General features: G+C 38.9%; 2 protein-coding genes across 4 annotated transcripts in view; one reads left to right on the top strand and one right to left on the bottom strand.

Annotated features, from left to right (window-relative positions):
• The first annotated feature begins 1319 nt into the window (after positions 1-1319).
• On the top strand, positions 1320-17710 carry rgs22 (regulator of G protein signaling 22). 2 transcript variants are annotated; one of them, XR_013284216.1, is made up of 18 exons: positions 1320-1389; positions 1762-2407; positions 2486-2647; positions 2744-2900; positions 2977-3099; positions 3230-3331; positions 6589-6783; positions 6928-7017; positions 7948-8129; positions 8204-8366; positions 9746-9910; positions 10974-11015; positions 11534-11692; positions 13115-13294; positions 14841-15011; positions 15088-15236; positions 15320-15419; positions 16595-16614. XR_013284216.1 is itself a non-coding variant. In XM_077526200.1 (18 exons), exons 1-18 carry the CDS (start codon positions 1326-1328, stop codon positions 16681-16683), a joined length of 2910 nt encoding a protein of 969 aa, XP_077382326.1. In that variant the 5' UTR covers positions 1320-1325; the 3' UTR covers positions 16684-17710. The 2 variants fall into 2 exon arrangements, 1 of the variants encoding a protein (XP_077382326.1); XM_077526200.1 differs by having other exon boundaries at positions 15088-15207; positions 16595-17710.
• Positions 17428-18158, bottom strand: part of vps13b (vacuolar protein sorting 13 homolog B) — a 337411-nt gene continuing 336680 nt past the window's right edge. For both annotated transcript variants that reach the window (XM_077526198.1, XM_077526199.1), the window contains exon 68: positions 17428-18117. In XM_077526198.1, the coding sequence (XP_077382324.1) occupies positions 17869-18117 (249 nt within the window). In that variant the 3' untranslated portion in view covers positions 17428-17868. The remainder of the gene's footprint in view (positions 18118-18158) is intronic.

Here is an 18158-nt window from a genome sequence, read left to right on the forward strand (position 1 = left end):
TATGTAAACGTTTGGTGACATCTAGTGGATATAACGGCAAAGTGATTTCTTTTTTTCCTCCCCCTCGTTTATATGCCAAACTCCAACTACTCAGAATACTGTGCTTTTGTGGAGGGAGCTTGACTCACAAACACGAGTCAAAATTCCTGCCACAATATGTTTTTGGAGAGTTTATAATCTAGAGGCTGAGGTCTTTCGTTAAACTTTTATTACTAAGCACCCCCACCTATTGTGAAAGTGAGTCCACTTCCATAGCAACCTACGGTGTGCAGTTACACAAAACTTTGTGACCCAAAGAAGTATTGCATGAGGAATGTCACTAGTCATGCATGGTGAAATTTCAACAGGTACAATTTGCCTTTCAAAACTTTACTTTTGGAATTTTTCACATGGTACTTCAACTTTTTTTTTTCTTCCCAGATTTTCCCCAGATTACTGTTCACAACTTTGTGAGTACACATTGTAAGATTCATTTGAGAAGTTCTTTAACAATTTCCAAATATATAGCAGTCGAATAATGTGCCTATTTTCCTGCATACAGGAGAAATTCCTGACCTCTGATCATCTATTTGTTCACACGTTGAATAAATTTCTAAGTCTGCCGGTAAATCCATAACGTTCAGGTGATCAGGTCAAATATTTTCCACACTGTATATCTTAGTAATGCCTTGTATCTGTTACCAGTGTTTCCCACAGGCTTTGCTGTACAATCAGGAGACGGATCAGTTTGAGGTGCCAAGCGATGCGGCAGAGTTCACCTTCAACAAAATCAGATCAGCACTCGAACACAGCAAATCACGGCTCCTTTATAAGGATGTCGAAGCACCGGCCAAAACCGCTTTAGTGGACAACCGTTACACTGTCTCTGTAAGTAAAATACGTTTCCTATTTGCATAGCAAGAGAGAAGATAACTAAGTTACTTTGATGGAGGAATGTCTTTTTTTTTTTTTTTTTTTTTTTTTTTTTTTTTCTCTCTCTACCTTACAATTTAGTGTCTGGACAAAAAACAAGGGATTCAGTGGATTATAAAGGAAAGGTTGACTTTTTTCCTTCAAAGTAGCTGCTACCATGAGTACAGGTACTAACACAGTATACATTTATTTACACAAATATAATTATTAAGCCGTACGTTTTCATGTTTTTAATGCCTTCCATATAGATTAAGAATGATGCATGTATCTTGTTCCACAATTTGTTGTTTATGTGTATTATGTTTTTGAATGTATCCCTGTTTCATTTGTTGTAATGTAGACTATCCAAGTTGCTGTTACAGTGGGCACGAAATACAAACGTCCACAGGAGACCGGGCAGCTCTCGTCTAGGCATGGCTATGCGCGCTGCCAAAGAAAATGGCAAAGCAGGATTGGGCGCTCAATCGCCCAAACAAGGTTTGTAAATTTGTAAATTGTATATTTGCCAGTCAATATAAGATCACCAGCTGCACAAATACCTGAACTCGGGGCCCTGAAAGGCGACCTGTCAGGCTTCCCGTTCTTGGGCAGGTTTCAACTGGGGGAATTGCATTTTTAGGGATCAAAGGAATCTAAATTTAAGATCCATATCTTCCATTTTTAGCTGCAATTACAATTATGATAGAGCGCAGTTCTACAACGCTGCAAAATACACAAAATTAATTTAATGCCCCTCAACAGTGTCAAAATTGAATGCTAGAATTTTTCCATACAGTTGTCATTAGTTTGTCCATGGCCAGTAAGTCTACTTGTGCACTATGATACTAACGATATTTCATCATTGTAAAGGTTGTGTGAGAAGACATCATCTGCTGTGTACATCCTCTGGCCATAGCGGACATCTTGACAGAAATGTCAGTGAATCCAGATGTTCTTCCCACTGTTCCAAGCCATCTACCATTACCTCCATATCCTCCACTTCTTTCGCCTCAAACCTGATCGGTGCTGACATCAACATCCGAGAGGCATCAGCTGCATCTCAAGAGAAGCAACTACACGAAGAGGCCTCCGAACGATATTTGCAAGACTTGGCTGCCCGAGTGGTTCAACAGGTGGTTGATGATGCTGTACACATGTTGGCTGCACAGAGACAGGGAAGCACATATGACCTTACAGGCTGCACTAACACAGATAAAAATGGCAAGTGTATACCTTCAGTTGATGAGAACACCAAAGAACAGTGTGAAGAATGCCAAAAATTGAGTCGGCGAAATGAAATACTTGATGGCGATAAGACCAAAATGCCTGAGAGGAGTTGGAGCTCAGATTTGGAAACAGTCCTGGATGTTTGCTGCCATGGTACCTGTCACCTCGGCAACCAACCAGGCATGGACGACTTCAAGGAGTTTTTGCGTGGCAGAGCAGGCGGCAGGTTGTTAAATCTCTGGATGGACATTGAGAGACTGAAAACTATCAACGGAGAGAGGACAAACAGGTACTGTCTTTGTTTACATTCTGTAAGAAATTTTGGAAAACGTGCCAGAGTGTTTGAAATGCAGCTTATTTGTTGCAGCTTTTTGGCTTTAATGAGGAGCCGCTACCTGCTCAGAAGCAGTCAGAACTGTCTGAACATGGAGCTGCTCTGCAGGTTGGGGCTGACTACCTCCCCCTGCTGGACAAAAGAGAGACTGTGCTCAATACAGCCCAACCTCACACAGTCCATCACTTCCTACTGGTGATATTTTTCGTAATGCAAAGTTTCTGTTTTTTTTTTTTTTTTTTTTTTTTTGTCTGAGTTGGGACTATGTTTTACCTCAATTTCTTCCCACAGGATTCCTCGTTATTGGACATCCCAGCATGTTCAAGTAGACCTCGATTATTCTGACATGCAGCCGTGGGGAAAATGGTGTGCTAGCCCTCATTTGACCTCAATGACCTCTCATTCCTTTTGGACTGAACCCTGGCTTCCGGAGCCTGATCATCTGCAGGTAAGAGAACTAGGATATGATACGACTGGTTGCGATTGTGCAAATAAACTTTACAGTTAGTGACTTTTGTGAGCAGTGTCGCCCAAGCAGGTGTCAGTCACTCGGCTGCACAAGACTGGAAAAGATTTTGCACGCACTATTTGTCGACCTTGATGCTGGCTCGTACTTCACTGATTTCTGTGCACAGTCTGGAAACAAAGTAGGTATCATCCATAATGTGGATTTACACACCAAATAGTAGATTGCGTTACATTTATACACCAGTTTTATTTGAACATATCGTGTCTGTGACGATGATTTCTTTGCTACTTGAATTCTTTCCCTCAAAGTTATGGGAAAATGCAGTTTATTTTTGGAGCGACCTGCAGCATTATCATGAGCTCTTCTACCAGGATGGACTGGATCCTTACAGAGTGCAGCGAGTAGCTCAGGTACACGGACACACAAACAGACTACATTGGTGACAGTTTAACTAAAACTGGCCCACCAAAGTTAAGTAAAAAGAAATTGCAGGATAAAGCTAACCTAGCATTGCATATGTAGCTCTTGTGGCCTCCTCAAATGGTACACACCTTTACACACGCTTGTGGGAAAAAGAAAATCAATTGTCAAAGGAAACATTTTTCTACCTATTTTCATAACTTAAGCTTCACATTTTCCCAAACAGCCATTAAATTATGAATGTTAACCACTGAAATGCCAGTTGTATGATTTGCATTAGTTTTTGGTGGCACGGTGGCCAACTGGTTAGTAAATCTACACCAGGTCATGGGTTCACATCTGGGCTTCGGCCTTCCTGTATGGAGTTTGCGTGCTCTGCTCTCCTCGTGACTGTGGGGTCTTCCACATTGCACACACACGAAGCATCCTAAGTTAATTGAAGATTCAACATTGTCCAATGCTGTAAGTGTGAAGGGTTGCTATTTGTTATTTTATGTATTTATTTATTTATTTTTTTAGAAATTAATTTATCACCACCATCATAATTATTATGACATAATTTAACTAAAAAAATTTTTTTTACAGCAACAACACAAAAATTGATTTGGATTTCCCGCCCCCTCCACATATTAAAGGGATACTTTACTTATTTAGCCATTTTTGGCAGTCAAATATTTTGGCTATAGTAAATTTGATATTTCCATTATTTTTTCATGTACAATTAGTACCTTTAAAAACACATTTTGCAGCTTGTTGTCGACTGAAAATGACATCACAAGGGCTCAGGTAACCAATCACAGCTCAGCTTGTGAATGTCACATGACCAAACCTAGAAAACAGGTGAGCTGTGATTGGTTACCTGAGCCCTTGTGATGACATTTTCAGTCGACAGCAAGTTGCAAAATGTGTTTTTAAAGGTACTAATTTTACATGAAAAATAATGAAAGTCTCAAATTAATTATAGACAGAATATTAACTTTTTATTGCTGTAATGGGCTAAATAATTGAAGTATCCCTTTAAATAATGGGCTGATGGGGCTTTAATAGTGATAACAGGCTAGGATATGACAAATATTGGACTGCATTAGTATCCAAATATTCCCTCTGGACACTTTCATGTAAAAAAACAACAACAAAAATCCTCAGTACCATTTAAAAGCAACAAACTAGTTTTAATCACGTGTTGAGTAATGTCGGAATTTGATTTGGAATGAACGTTATCTGTAGCAGTGTGTTTGTTTGTATCAAACTATTTGTGTCATTTCAGGGTTGAAAAGCGGCCTCTTCTGAGGCATGCTTTCTTGTCTTTGTCAAGATTCTTGAGTAAAAACATGAACCTCCTGTCTTTGCTGTATAAAAACAACTGTTAGTATGTTTATGCACCTGGCTGCTTTCACATCCAAAGAGAGGCGTATCTTGGCTGAGGTGTCGTTTTATTAGCGAGCACTTGACAAGCAGGACAAAAACAAGAGGAAGAGGCTCACTGAGCGGAGAAGGACAAAGACACATGCACGCGCACTATATATATTTTTAATATATTTAATTATAAACAAAAACTAAAGAATAATTAGAAAGAGAATTAAAAAACAGTGGTACAATACACAAATGAAAAAAAGACAAAAAGAATAAGAAACATCATTGCAATCATTTTGGCTTTGTTTCTCAGTCCGCTTGCTTTGTTCAGGAATAGATTAAGTGATTGATAAGTGTTAACTTTTGATGTGAAATCACCTTCACATGAGAGGTTATCGATTTTTGAGGACACCCTCATCCCATGAAATGACACAGCATTAGTCAACTCCGGCTGTCTCAGCATGTCAAGCGCCATTTTGTAAATTGTTTTGTAAATAGTGTTCGGAATGACCTGTTTATTGCTCATGTTAGTTGCACGCGTGTTAGGTGTGACTTGTTTTGTCATTTTGTTTGTACTGTGAAGTGATAATGTTCTGTCGACCACCCTGTTGGTTTCCCACACTGTTATTGGAAACAGCGGGTCATTTGTAATGAATCACTCAAATTAGTTCACAGAAAAATTCTGTTCACTGAATGGCTCACCACGATGTCATTCTGCTCATGATTCAGCCTGTTCACGTTTACATTTACTCTGTCACGCATTCCCTTCGTGAGGGCTTGTATGTCAGTAAATCTCTTCTAGAGAGGGCAAATTCAAAATGGGGTGCAAATTCTCTGTACAACTACCAATTTTTTTCAAATTTTTTTTTTTTACATTGCATTTTGGGATGGGCTTCCTCAACAATTCTGCCTTTTGTAGCTCCGCATAATGACATGCCAGAAACTACTACTGAGTGTTACTTGGCCTTCTCAACACAAGGACAAGTTTTTTGCTCTCCGGAATATGTGGGATGAGTGGTTGTGACTGGTGGTTGTTTGTAAGTGGTAAGCAGAGCTGTAAGGCGGACACATCTGTGGTTTCTTGGCCTAATCTTCAATTGAATCATTGTCTCAGCTTTTAATGCTTTTGCGCTGCTCACTGCTGTGGGACCAACGAAGGACAAAGGAAGTTTTTAATGACGTCTCCCTGGCTAAATGACACTGGAGACTGTGGTTCTTGTTTTGTTGGATCTGACTAGTGTTGGATTCAGCGGACCGCATTTATTCTGTTGGCTTGTTTGCAGCATCAGGTGGGCATGAGTGTTAGCGCTCGAGAGTGGTTTGGGAGAAGGAACTTTTTGTTGTTAGCTTTGGTTGTTCCGAGTCCCGTGTGCCCCACTGTCGTATGGTGTTCCGCAGGGTTCAAGTTTGGGGCCCCCGTAAAACGTATGTCCATCCACTGCTATGCAGACGACAGTCAGATCTATCACCCACTGAGCAAAAAGACTTTCTCATAAAGACATTTTTTGCCACAAAGATGTCCAGAGTGAATATTTGGAACTATATGAAACAAATACCAGTACTAATGCAGTCAAATAAAACTTTATTTTTTTCCCCATGATTTATTCGACTTGAAGCACCACCAAAGCCCCTGCACCCTAATATGAATTGTACAGAAAATAATTCACTTTTTCTATTAAAAAAATAAATCAATAACAGAGGCATATATTTGTAATATTACAGTATGCGTATACTAATGCTTAATGCCAGGAATGACTCTGACCCTGACTGGGCTGCAAGTTCAATGTTTACACTATGTGTACATAAAACCGACCAAGTGTAAATATTGTTAGAAACTTTGTTGAGGTGTTTACAGTGTCTTGATTTCACCACCATATCTTTTATGAATTTCCAGCTCCTCTACTCAACATTCCTCCATAGCTCTGCCAGCAGGAGCATTGGCGTGGAGGAGGAGATGAGGAAGGAGGTGTACAACAAGCTGATGCCTGCCTTTGAGGAGCTCTTTGATAAAGTTGAGGAGCACATCTTAAACATCCTCATGGATGCTTGGACAGTGCTTGGTGACCGGGACAAAAAATCCTTCCCCAAGGTTATTGCTTCATGCCCCTCTGTTTTCAAAAACAGTATTTTCAAATAGCAAATACCTCAGCTCATCAATAACTTACATGATGATGCTGTTTTTAGTACAATGTGCAAGACTAAGTGTTGATAAAGTTTATCTGTACATGTTCAGATAAGTGTGTACGAGGACGTACGCTGTGTCAACACTTGGCAATACAGGGAGCTTCAGCGCTTGTACGCAGAATCGAAAAACATCAACCAGGTCAGTACGCCTAAAACAACAATTATTATTCGTATGGAACTGGCTTTTAAAAAGGATACTTGACTCATTTAGACATTTTGGGCAGTAAGATTTTGTCTATAATGAATTTCATGACTTTAATTATTTTTCATGTATAATTAATGCATTTAAGACATATTTTGTCACTTTCTGTCAACAGAAAATGACATGACAGGTGCTCAGGAAACGGGTAACGACCGATCACGGCTCACCTGTTTTCTGGGTTTGGTCATGTGACATGAGCAAAGTGAACCATGATTGGTCATTACCTGTTCCCCGAGGACGTGTGATGTCATCTTCAGTTGACAGCAAGTGACAAAATGTATTTTTAGGTATTAATTGTATGTGAAAAATAATGATCAAAGTATAGACAAGATATTATCTTCTTGCTACTGAAAACAGCCAAATGAGTCAAATATCCTTTTAATGTGAAACTGATGTTCGTTTTCTGGTGGGCCAACATTTGTATGCCTGTAGGAGAACTTGAAATGATCATGTGACTGAACATTGCCCGCAGCTGACACGACGCTTAGATTTGTAGTGTTACAAGTCTAGCATATTTACAGTAGTTGTACAGTTTGTAGTTATAACTACCTATTTTAACACTGTATCCACGTTTACTACAAAACAGTTACAAAAACTTTTTGCTTTCTGCTGTGTTTGTGAAGACAATCATGCAGTCAATTATGAAATGTTATTTAATTAATAAATAGTTGCAAATGGCTGTTAAGTCTAACAATAGTAAATTCAAGTTGGAGGAAATTACAATGTCTGATCTAAGCTCTGGCTGGGCTGCCAATATTACAGAATTTAAGTAGGTGATTGAGAGTCACTACTCTTCTTAGTATTTATAAAAATAAATAAATAAATAAATAAATAAAAACACACTGTTTTGTTGTGTCTCCAAAATAGGTGCATCAGCGTATGACGTCTGCATCAAATACTTCATCCAGGCTCTTCTCTCAGGGCCATCGGGCCCTTGACTCTTGGTCCAATGTGCCGCCGCAGTACCAAGGTTACCGCTTAGTCTCCTTACTTCGTCATCATCAAGAGATCTGGTATTTGATGTCTTTCCTCCGAAGTAAAGATGCTTGGTGAGTTACTGAAAGCAACACGCTGTTTCATATCGTAGTGACTGAAAAATGCCTTTTGAAATGTTTCTTGTCAGTATCCACCTGGAATGCTGGCTGGACCTGGAGCAGTACAGGAGGACTGGTCAGAAGAACACAGCTTTGAGACAGGAGCGATCTTCTCACATTGCAAAAAAATATCTGAACAGCGACTACTTCTTCAGCCCTCACAGTCCTGCCACTGAAAAGCAGCAGAATAATGTATGTTGAAAAACTTGATACTTTGAATTTTAGTGATGTAAAATAGAATATAGAATTTGAATTAGAGTTCAGTTTGTTGGAAAATATGAACGTACTAGCGGTGAGATGAGAATCCAGGTTGAGCGTGTGAGCGCCCGCTAAGGCTTTAAACCGGATCTAATAAACGGAGACTTGCGTACAGTCTTCTACCGCTTTCCTTCTGCTCTTATGCGGACATGCTGCTGACAGTTCTGACAGCGTGTTACTGGAGCATCAGAGAACAAACGACATGGTTAGAATTAAAATGAGGTGTGGTCGAGGTTTGTGGTTTGGATCCACTATACAAGAGCAGGCCTCAGAGGGGAAAATCTCTTGTCTAAAGTTAGTTTTTTAGATAGAAGCAAACTGCAGGGGGGGGGGGGGGGGGGGCATTAATGTTCAAAGGGGATTGCATGGACACTTTGATTTTGTAGATCAAGGGACGATGGTTTGTTATTGAAGTCACTGGATAAAACATTAGATACAACTTAACAATGTGTTAATGGTTGCTCAAGGGCACTCCAAAACTTCAAGACCTTACAGATGAGCTACTGAAATTGGCGTATTGTTACATGAGTATATTTCTATCATGTGTTGTGTACAACCTTTTTTCAATTTCCATTATAAATGGGAAGACACTGATAAATGAGAACTGAATGCAAACAAAGGAGATGAAAAGAATAAGTGGATTGTGGGAATGATATTGAGAACCGCATGTGTCAGACATTTTCAGTCTGGTTTCCCATAGGGATGTAACGATACCGGCAATATCGTGATATTGCGATATTAAAACTGGCACAATATAGCGTCGTCGTGATGTCACGATATTAAAAGCAGCACATCTGTTTAAAAAGTCAGGCTGATTTCCATTTGTGCAGTTCTAGCATCCTCTGGTGGCTAGTTTTTTTCCCATGCAGTTTAATTTTCACAAGGCATGTTTTGGCCCTTATGTTTAAAATCCATGCTAGTGGTGGAGGAACTCAATGTGGGTTTGTATTAGCAAGTAAGTGCCTCAATATTAAGTGTTATTGGAGATTGTAGGTTGTTTATATACATTGCTGTAATGTACAAAAGCACAATATTGTGTTTTTTGTTTCAGCATGAGCCCTTTTTTTTTTTTTTTTTTTTTTTTTTTTTTTTTTTGTATCGCCAACCTCCCCACAATATCGTGATATCGTATCGTGATGTTTGGATATTGTTTCCCACACTGGGAAGGTTTCATCTGACTAGACCCGTCGCCTCATGTTCCTCATGTGGCTCTAATGATGTCGACACCTACGACGTGGCTTTGCTGTATCTGACTGTGGTTTTCTAAAGTCCTGCGTGTGCTTTTAAATGTGTGTTTGTTTGTTTTTATGTAGATCTTGCAGCTGGCAGGTGGACTGGAGCTCCTGGAACTCGAGTGTCTCTCCACACCAGTCACTGTGGAGATCCAGGACATCATCAGATGTCACATTGAGGAAAAATGGTTGCCTCAGTTTCTGGCCAGAGCCGAGTTCACAGAACGACGGAAACGCAAAGCAAAGGTACAGTAGATATCAATACCGTGCACCCATTTTAAGACTGCTACTGCATACACGTTCTTGATGTAGCCGAAAAGGCAAATTCCATAATCACTTCACTGATTTGTATTTTTTTTCTTTCTCTAAATTGGTGGTCTTATGCAGGCCTGGTGATGTCACCAAAAAGAGATCAGAGGTGTGGTAGCAGACACATTGAAGCTGACGTCTCAAATCCAAACTACGCACTAATTTGAGACAGACTTTAGTGTGGCTTAGAATATGTGGTCATGTTGGCAAGAGCTTTAGTTATATAAAAAAAAATGTAATCGATGAAGTCTACAGTTGCAAATAAATTAAAACTCAAAATGCTACTGGTTGAACTTTGTGTCAAATTTAACAGAAGTTGTGTCAAGCCTATTGGCAATGCTACTGACAGACAACAACCAACACACCCCTGCAATAAAATGTGGTACAACGAAAATAATGACAAATTCTTAGATGAGTCTTAGCAACATGGCAAGCAACTACTTACTTGTTACTTACTCAATGAATAACAGGCTCGTCACTTCCGCTTTCGGTGTTAGGTGCCATATTAAACTAGTGTTAATGTTAACATCGAGAAATCAGATTCATTTGAATTTTGCATTAAAGTGTATTACAAAACCATTTTTTCTCCCTGATTGCTGTTTATTAACCAGTACCTCTCCATAAAGACCTTTGCTTCCTGTTTTCCTAATGGCCTTGAGATAAAACATCAGGTCCATATTAGCAGCTCTGTTACATGTGAGAAACCACAAAATGCTGTCAATATTCTCAGGTTGCCTCATCAGGTAACACAGATTCTGCTGCTTTGACTCATTTTTGTTATCAAGTTGACATAGTTTGGTCACATTGTAGTTTATTAGTGCAAATGATGGTGAGACATGTTGAAATGAGGGTTTTGCTACAAGAACAAGGACAAAACACCGCGGTTAAGTACGAGTAGTTGTGGGTGGCATTTCGACAACAGCTCAGTGTTTATGTTGATCATTTTATCTTGGTTTCTTATCTACGTGTTTGTGTGTGTGTGTGTGTGTGTGTGTCACAGGACAGCCCTCAATGCCAAAAGTCAAGAAAAGAAGGCTCGAAGGTGAGGTGACATCCATCCACAGTGTTAATATTGAGACATACCATATAAGGCATTTCCTGGCCTGCAAACATGTGTGATCTACTTCACCGCTTGGCTTCCAGTGCTGGCTTTGTCAAACTCCATTTTGGCCCAGCGCTTAATTTCCCCAAATGGGATCCAGGATAAATAAGATTAAAGCATCAGCGTAACTAACCTTGCTTTAATAGCGTTTGCATGCAGCTCTGTTGTCATCCCGACTGCTCAGCGGCACGTCACAGATAGAAACCATGAACATTTGAAGCGGCGTGATTACAGGACGCAGTCTTCATACATGAGTGTGACTTTGATCTTTATGATCATGATGTCATCACTAGAAAAGAGCAGCTTCTCCGGAGAGCATTATTTCAATTTCGTGTGAGCTCAGAACTCCCATAACATTGTTACTGTTGTTGTTTATGTTCCACCACAAGAAGAAGTGACGATGCCGTTTATTGACCACGTCCGCGGTGTCCTTAAAAGCTGCTCACGCTTCCCCACAGACTTGGGAGTCGTGGATGAGTTCCTCCAAGGAGATCCTTCTGTTTCGACGGCTTCTCCTCAGCCCTGCCTCCTGTTTGCAATTCCAGCACTTTGTTTCTCCAAAGGGTGCCTTCCTGGAGAATGATGTGCTCTTTTGGCTGGAGGTGCAGAGGTACAAGGTACAACAAAGCAATATTGGAAATGGCCAGTGACCCGCTTGTCAAGTTAGGAAGTAGGCCAACGGTTCAGCTTTGAGGTTATAAGGAAGAACAGAAGAAATTTTGGCATAGTAAAGATAGGACAGGACAGTCCGGTGATAGCATCTCAGGGTTCATTAGGCTGTACACCAGGGGTGGGCAAGTGATTGTATTCTGAGAAAGCAACTAATAACTGGTATATGGCTCATTGACAGATAAGGGATAGACCTAGCACAGTTAATTTATTCTAATGGTAGCACCAAACTCAAATCAAAATTGAGGCTAACAATTAGCCATCTAAACAAAACAAGCTAGACAAGTAAAATTATAATGAAAATACATCCATATTTGTTGGACAAAATATTTTTTTTTTAGGTGGAATGCCACATGATGTGATCACGACAGTTGATAAAAGGCAAACTTTTTTTTTTTTTTTTTTTTTTTTTTAACATAATTGTCAGCACAAACCTGATTTGTAGCTGCTCGTATGGATTGGGTTCTTGACTGTCTTGTGAATGATACAAAGTTACAAACTTGTGTCTTTAAATGTATTTAAAAGAAAAGTCCCAGATTGGTTATTTCTTTTTGGTTGTACCATACGATAATTCATAAAATGAGCACCAATTAGTGACCTATATGGCCATCGCGTTGTTGTTGTGGTTAGTGTATTGTAGGATTGCTAGCATGCTAACGTCTAGTCTATAGCATTCATTACTAGCATGCAAAAAACAAACACAACAAAAGCAGATGACAACAAATATATTTCTTACCAAATGTGTCAGAGGTGTAAAGTTCAACCTTTAAAATACTTTAAAGCAAATGGGTATTTTGAGTTTTTTTTTTTTTTTTTTTTTTTTTTTTTTTTTTTTTTTTAATTACTATGACCATTGACCAAACTGAAAAGCTTTTCAAAAAGCATCTTTCAAGAGCCCTTTGTAAATTTTGTATTCGTACATTGAGAGCTTATATTCGCATAAATACGTACATAATTTACACATAAATATGTACAATTGTTATTCATGCTGTCAAAGTTAAAGCTAACTCATTGATTAATCGTAAAAAATTACTGCATTAATCATGTATTAACACAGGTTTATTAATCACACTATTAATTTTGACCGCAGATGATCCTTTATATTGAAGGTAGCACAGGTTGAGTAATAAACATAAGTACATACATTAAAGCATTTAATAAATGTTTGTGTTTGACATTCAGGATATTTGTTCATGTCAAACTATTGGGGTCATTTTTTCCCCCATTTTCAATTATGCAAGTAAGTAACTGATTAGAAAAAGAAAGAGCAGGATGAGCATGAGCAGTGGTTCCAAAAATGCTATACACGTCTTCATAACATTAAATGCAGCATTTTCACCCGCCCACCCCCCACCCCTCCAAACAAATAGGACCTGTGTCATTCTCACAGTGACGAGGCCACAATTGAGCAGAAGATCTCCACAATCATCTCGTGTTTCATCAACTCGGCCACACCTCCAGCGCTGCAGATCGACATCCCTCTGGAGCAGGCGCGGCACATCCTGGACAAGCGGCGGGAATTGGGCCCGTACATCTTCAGAGAAGCACAGGTCATGTGGCAACATGTCACATGATCACACTTTTTCCATCCTTCACTACCTCCCGTGCGCACAATGCTGTGAAAAAGGATTTTCTGTTTTGGGACGACAATCCAAATTAATACAGAATATAATTTGTGAAATGTTATTTTTTTTTACATGACAAAAAAAACCCCTAACTTATTTGACTCATTGCGGAAAACTGCCCCTGCCTGAACCTAATAACTGATTGTGCCATACTTGCAGCAGTAACTGAAATCAAGCCTTTGCAATAACCAATCACTGTGAGGAAGTATAGTTGTTTAAATTCAGTTGTATCGGAGGGTTTTCAAACAGAAAGTGCCTATTGAATATGCTTGACTCATTTAGCCACTTTCAGCAGTTTTTGTCAATAATTAATGTGATAATTATTTTTCATTAATTCATACCTTTAAAAACTCATTTTGCCACATTGTGTCGACTGAAGATGACATCACCTATGCTCGACCAATCATGGCTCAGTTTGCTAACCAAACGCAGAAATCAGGTGAGCTGTGATTGGTCGTTATCTATTTCCTCATCTTCAACCGACAGTTAAGTGTTTTGAAAGGTATTAAATGTACATGAAAAATAATGAAGTTAGCAAATGACTTGACAAAATATAACATTTTTGCTGCTGATTGATTGAATGAGTCAAGTATCCCTTTAGCCTTTAAATCAGGGGTGTCCAAACTTTTTCATTTGAGGGCCGCATACAGAAAATCAGAAGGACGCAAGGGCCACATAATGTTATGAAGAGAAATTTTGTTTCGTCCCAAAAATTGTACAAATAATTTATTTGTGCTTTTGCATATTTAGAAAAATGCTACAGTATATAAACCATTTTAATTGTAATATGGCAGTAGGGATTATAGTTTTGGAATTTTTCATTTACCGGTAGTTAGTTTTTCTTAGTTTTCAGGGTGGTTCTGTTAGTTTTTATTTGTTTTAGTTCTTTAATAAATGCTTAGTTTTAGTTTTAGTTTCAATATTATTATTATTATTATTATTTTTATAATGTGAATTACTTGTGCGCAATATTTAAAAAAAAAATGGCCCCCGGACCGTAGTTTGGACACCACTGCTTTAAATACTAATTTTTCAACTTGATGTCGACTGAAGATGACGTCACCTGTGCTCGACCAATCATGGCTCAGTTTGTTGACCAAACCCAGAAAATAGGTGAGGCATTACCAACTTCCTCAGCACAGGTGAGGTCATCAATAGTCGACAGCAAGTGGAAACATTATTTTTTAAATTTGTTAATTGTACAAGAAAAATAATGACGTTATGAAATGAATCCTGGACAAAATATTAACTTTTTACTGCTGAATATGGCTCAATTATCAAGTATCCCTTTAAGGGCCATACCACAATATCTTAATTGGATTTACAGTCACATTTACTGTCCCCACTGTCCCCAAGTCCCCACTTTGACTCGGTCTCTTCAAAACATTTTCCCCCCCATTTTAGCCTTTCAGTTTTGAATGTATTTCATACTTTTTCACAGCATCATGTCGTGTGTGTCCTCTGTTCATAGGCGTTGGTGTTCAGCGAGTTGCTCGGATTTTGGCCCGAATTTCAGGAGCTTCGGAGCAGTGTACATGAAGACCGCTTGCTGGAAATGCTTCAGGACCAACGAGTCAAACACAAAGCCAGAATTCGGAGACAAAGGAGGAAGGAGGAGGAAGAGGACGAGAAGAGAGCTCAGGTGCGCTACATGATGATGTCATGATGAGATTGTGCGTCTGGTACTTTGAAATGAGTTCTTCCTTCTGTTTGGATAGGAAGATGTAAAACATCTAGCTTGCGGTTCCAGTGATGAGGCTGAAGACATGAGAAATGACGGGGGTGAAAATCGAGCATCAAAGACACCGAGCGGCCCTGTGCTGTTTTCCCCAAAGCCTGTAAGGAAAAATGAATGAAATCCTAGAAAGTAAATTCACTTCAAACCACAGAAGCAGACTAGTTAACACGTTTTTATGACATCATACAATCGGAGGTCTCATATTTCCTCAGTTTTCGTGGTCCTACTCCAAATACGTGGCAGCCCTCAAGAGCGACAAAGCGTTGCTAAGGAGACAAAGTCAGAAAGACGCATCATTCTCAACATACTCGGGTACGTTGCACTCCTTCAACTCAAACTTTGAACTCATTTCTGCGACTGGACAGACAATGACGGGAATCGGAATCTTGATCAAGCGAGGCCTTCGCATGCCAATGTGATGTCATGTTGTACAACTCAAGTGTAAACATTGTCGTTCATGTTCTTAACCCGATAATGAATGAATGATAATGAATGTAGTGTTCCCTCGTTTATCGTGGGATCATCTTTCACGGCTTCACTGTTTTGCGGATTTTTTAAAAAATTTTTTTATACAGCATGCTTTTTGTTTTTTTTGTTTTGTATTTGTGTGGCCGTATCTCTCAGAAAATATAAACTGTGCTCTATAAATTTTAATGGGAAAAAATGACTATAAATGAAAAAAAAAAATATAGATGATGAATGGAAAAAGCATTCATAATAAACTAAAAATCATACCAAAACAAAACAAACACACAATAAATGAAAAAAAAAATATGCTCTGCTGTATAAGTAAAAAAAAAACAAAAACACTTTGAATGGAAAAAAATGAATGTAAATGAAAAAAAAGAACATATATGATTAATGAAAAATAATTTATAATAAAGTAAAAATCATACCAAAACAAAAAAACAAATGGAAAAATATATACAGGGAGTCCTGGAGTTACATCGGCGTTCCGTTCTACGCTAGTGATGTAACCCAAATTTCAACTTAAGTTGAATTTCCCCATTAATGTCAATATTTACATCAAAATAATTTGCATAAAAAAATCTTAACTACATTAAAATAAAAGAAATAAGATGCTGTACTTGCCATTACTGCTTAGAGGTGGATGGAAAAGAAGGGGGAGGAGGCTGATGTGGGAAAAAAAAAAAAGAGGGTGAAAAAGCCAAAGATACTCCCACAATTGCACAAACGCTAGCACTAGCTAAGAGCTAAATAGCGGACGATTGGAAAACACAGTATATATTATATGGCGGATGAGGAGCCAAAATGGCGGACCGGGCGTAACCGTTGTTAAAGTCGAAACGCCTTAACTCGAGGACTCCCTGTATAATTAATAGGATTTTATTTTATTTTTTTCTTAAATTAACGTGGATTTCCATTATCATGGGTAGTTATTAGAATGTAACACCCGCGATAAATGACGGAACACTATTGCTAAGCATATCATCATCATTACTGACTGAACATGTCTGTCTTCGCAGTGTCTTCTGACAGCAGTATGAAGTCAACAGACGGCCACCAACACACTGCACGCCGCTCCTCCAAATCACACGTGAAACAATGTTGGTAATATGACGTAAACACAAGTATCATTTACAGTACAAACGTATTTGGTGAATTCACTGATGTGAGAATATTTGGGCATGCATTCTTTATATTTGAGAATAGATTGGTGAATTAACTTTTTTGTTCCTTCTGGTGTGCTGGCCTTGGCCACATGGGGCAGTAAAAGACAGGCCAATGATTGAAGCGTTATAAAATCCCACTTGAAGAATTGAGGCATGTCCTGCCAAGGACTCGTCAGTTCAGCACTAGTATTAGTTTTATGTAAAATATGTTGCTGCACCATTTGTTGTCAGTTATGCTTAATGGGTTAAAATGCCACAAGATGATTAGGCTAATGATGTGAAATACTAAGAAACTATTTCAAATCAAGTTTAAGAGAATGGTGTAGATCTTTTTAATGTTTAGTATGACAGTAAACTTCAACTGGGAGTGGATTGAATCTTTTTAGGATTGTTCGTCCAAATGACGCCACACTCTAAAAAGAGAATTGTTGGACCAATTTAAGATTATAAATTGAATTGTTAACCAACTTAATAAAAATGCTTCAAATGGTAACACACAATTGAAATAAGTTAATCCAAAGTGAATATTTTACTTTGGATTGATTTAATTCAGTCGTGTGTTACCAATTGTAGCAATTTAAGTCAGTCAAAAATTCGATTTGTCATCTTAATTAAATTGGTTCAACAATTCTCTTTTTAGAGTGTAGTATCATGTGTTACACGTTTTACATACAAATACACATCACTTCAATATTTATTCTTTATTATAAATATTCTCTAAATATAATTTGAAAGGCATAGCACTGAAACCTTACACAGAGCCCAGAAGTACAATAACTATAAAAGGCAACAAAACATGAGGGTTTGGCATCAATGTACAGTGTCAAAGTACAGTGTTACAGTCAAACATGTTACATCATATCATAAACATTATTTGGTTGGCAGCTGGTGTTTGTGGCTTCATTCAACATCATAGCTGACAAGAACTCCTTTTTGCTCTCTCACTGCATCTTCATCAGTTTTTCTGTGTTCTGCTGTCTACTTTGTTTACAATAGCAGAGATGGATAAAGGCAATTCTTTATATTTTCACATATGGTTGATGCTCATAAAAACAAACTGTTCCTTTTGAGTGCATTTTGCATTAATGTGTTAAAAGTGCGACTGCTCCATGTCAGCGAGCCAGATGTTAGTGGAATCCGATTTGTAAGGCTTTATCCTTGACCATGGTGAACTTGCTTACAAACACCTTGGCGAACGCGGGCTCGACCAGGTAACGGTACGACTTGGTGACGGAGGGCGGCGGCTCGGCGGGCGTCACTGGAGGCTGCGGCGGCAGCGATGAAGCGGCCGGAGGGAAATAGTGGCAGGTTCGCTTCACGTACTCCACCAGCCGCTGGTACTGCTGCTCTGACAGACGCTCGCGCACAACTTCGCCCTGACGGAGGACAACACATCCTGATTGCAATCATCGACATT

Source organism: Festucalex cinctus, chromosome 7 (assembly GCF_051991245.1).
Source record: "Festucalex cinctus isolate MCC-2025b chromosome 7, RoL_Fcin_1.0, whole genome shotgun sequence".
Classification (NCBI taxonomy): Eukaryota; Metazoa; Chordata; class Actinopteri; order Syngnathiformes; family Syngnathidae; genus Festucalex; species Festucalex cinctus.

What these genes read in the sequence shown, in the direction of transcription:
- rgs22 (XM_077526200.1), top strand. Translation starts at nt 1,326, where the DNA reads ATGGCTATGCGCGCTGCCAAAGAAAATGGCAAAGCAGGATTGGGCGCT. An exon ending in CGCTCAATCGCCCAAACAAG is followed by an intron (nt 1,390 to 1,761) that starts GTTTGTAAATTT and finishes ATCATTGTAAAG; the next exon opens with GTTGTGTGAGAAGACATCAT. An exon ending in ACATCTTCAGAGAAGCACAG is followed by an intron (nt 13,295 to 14,840) that starts GTCATGTGGCAA and finishes CTCTGTTCATAG; the next exon opens with GCGTTGGTGTTCAGCGAGTT.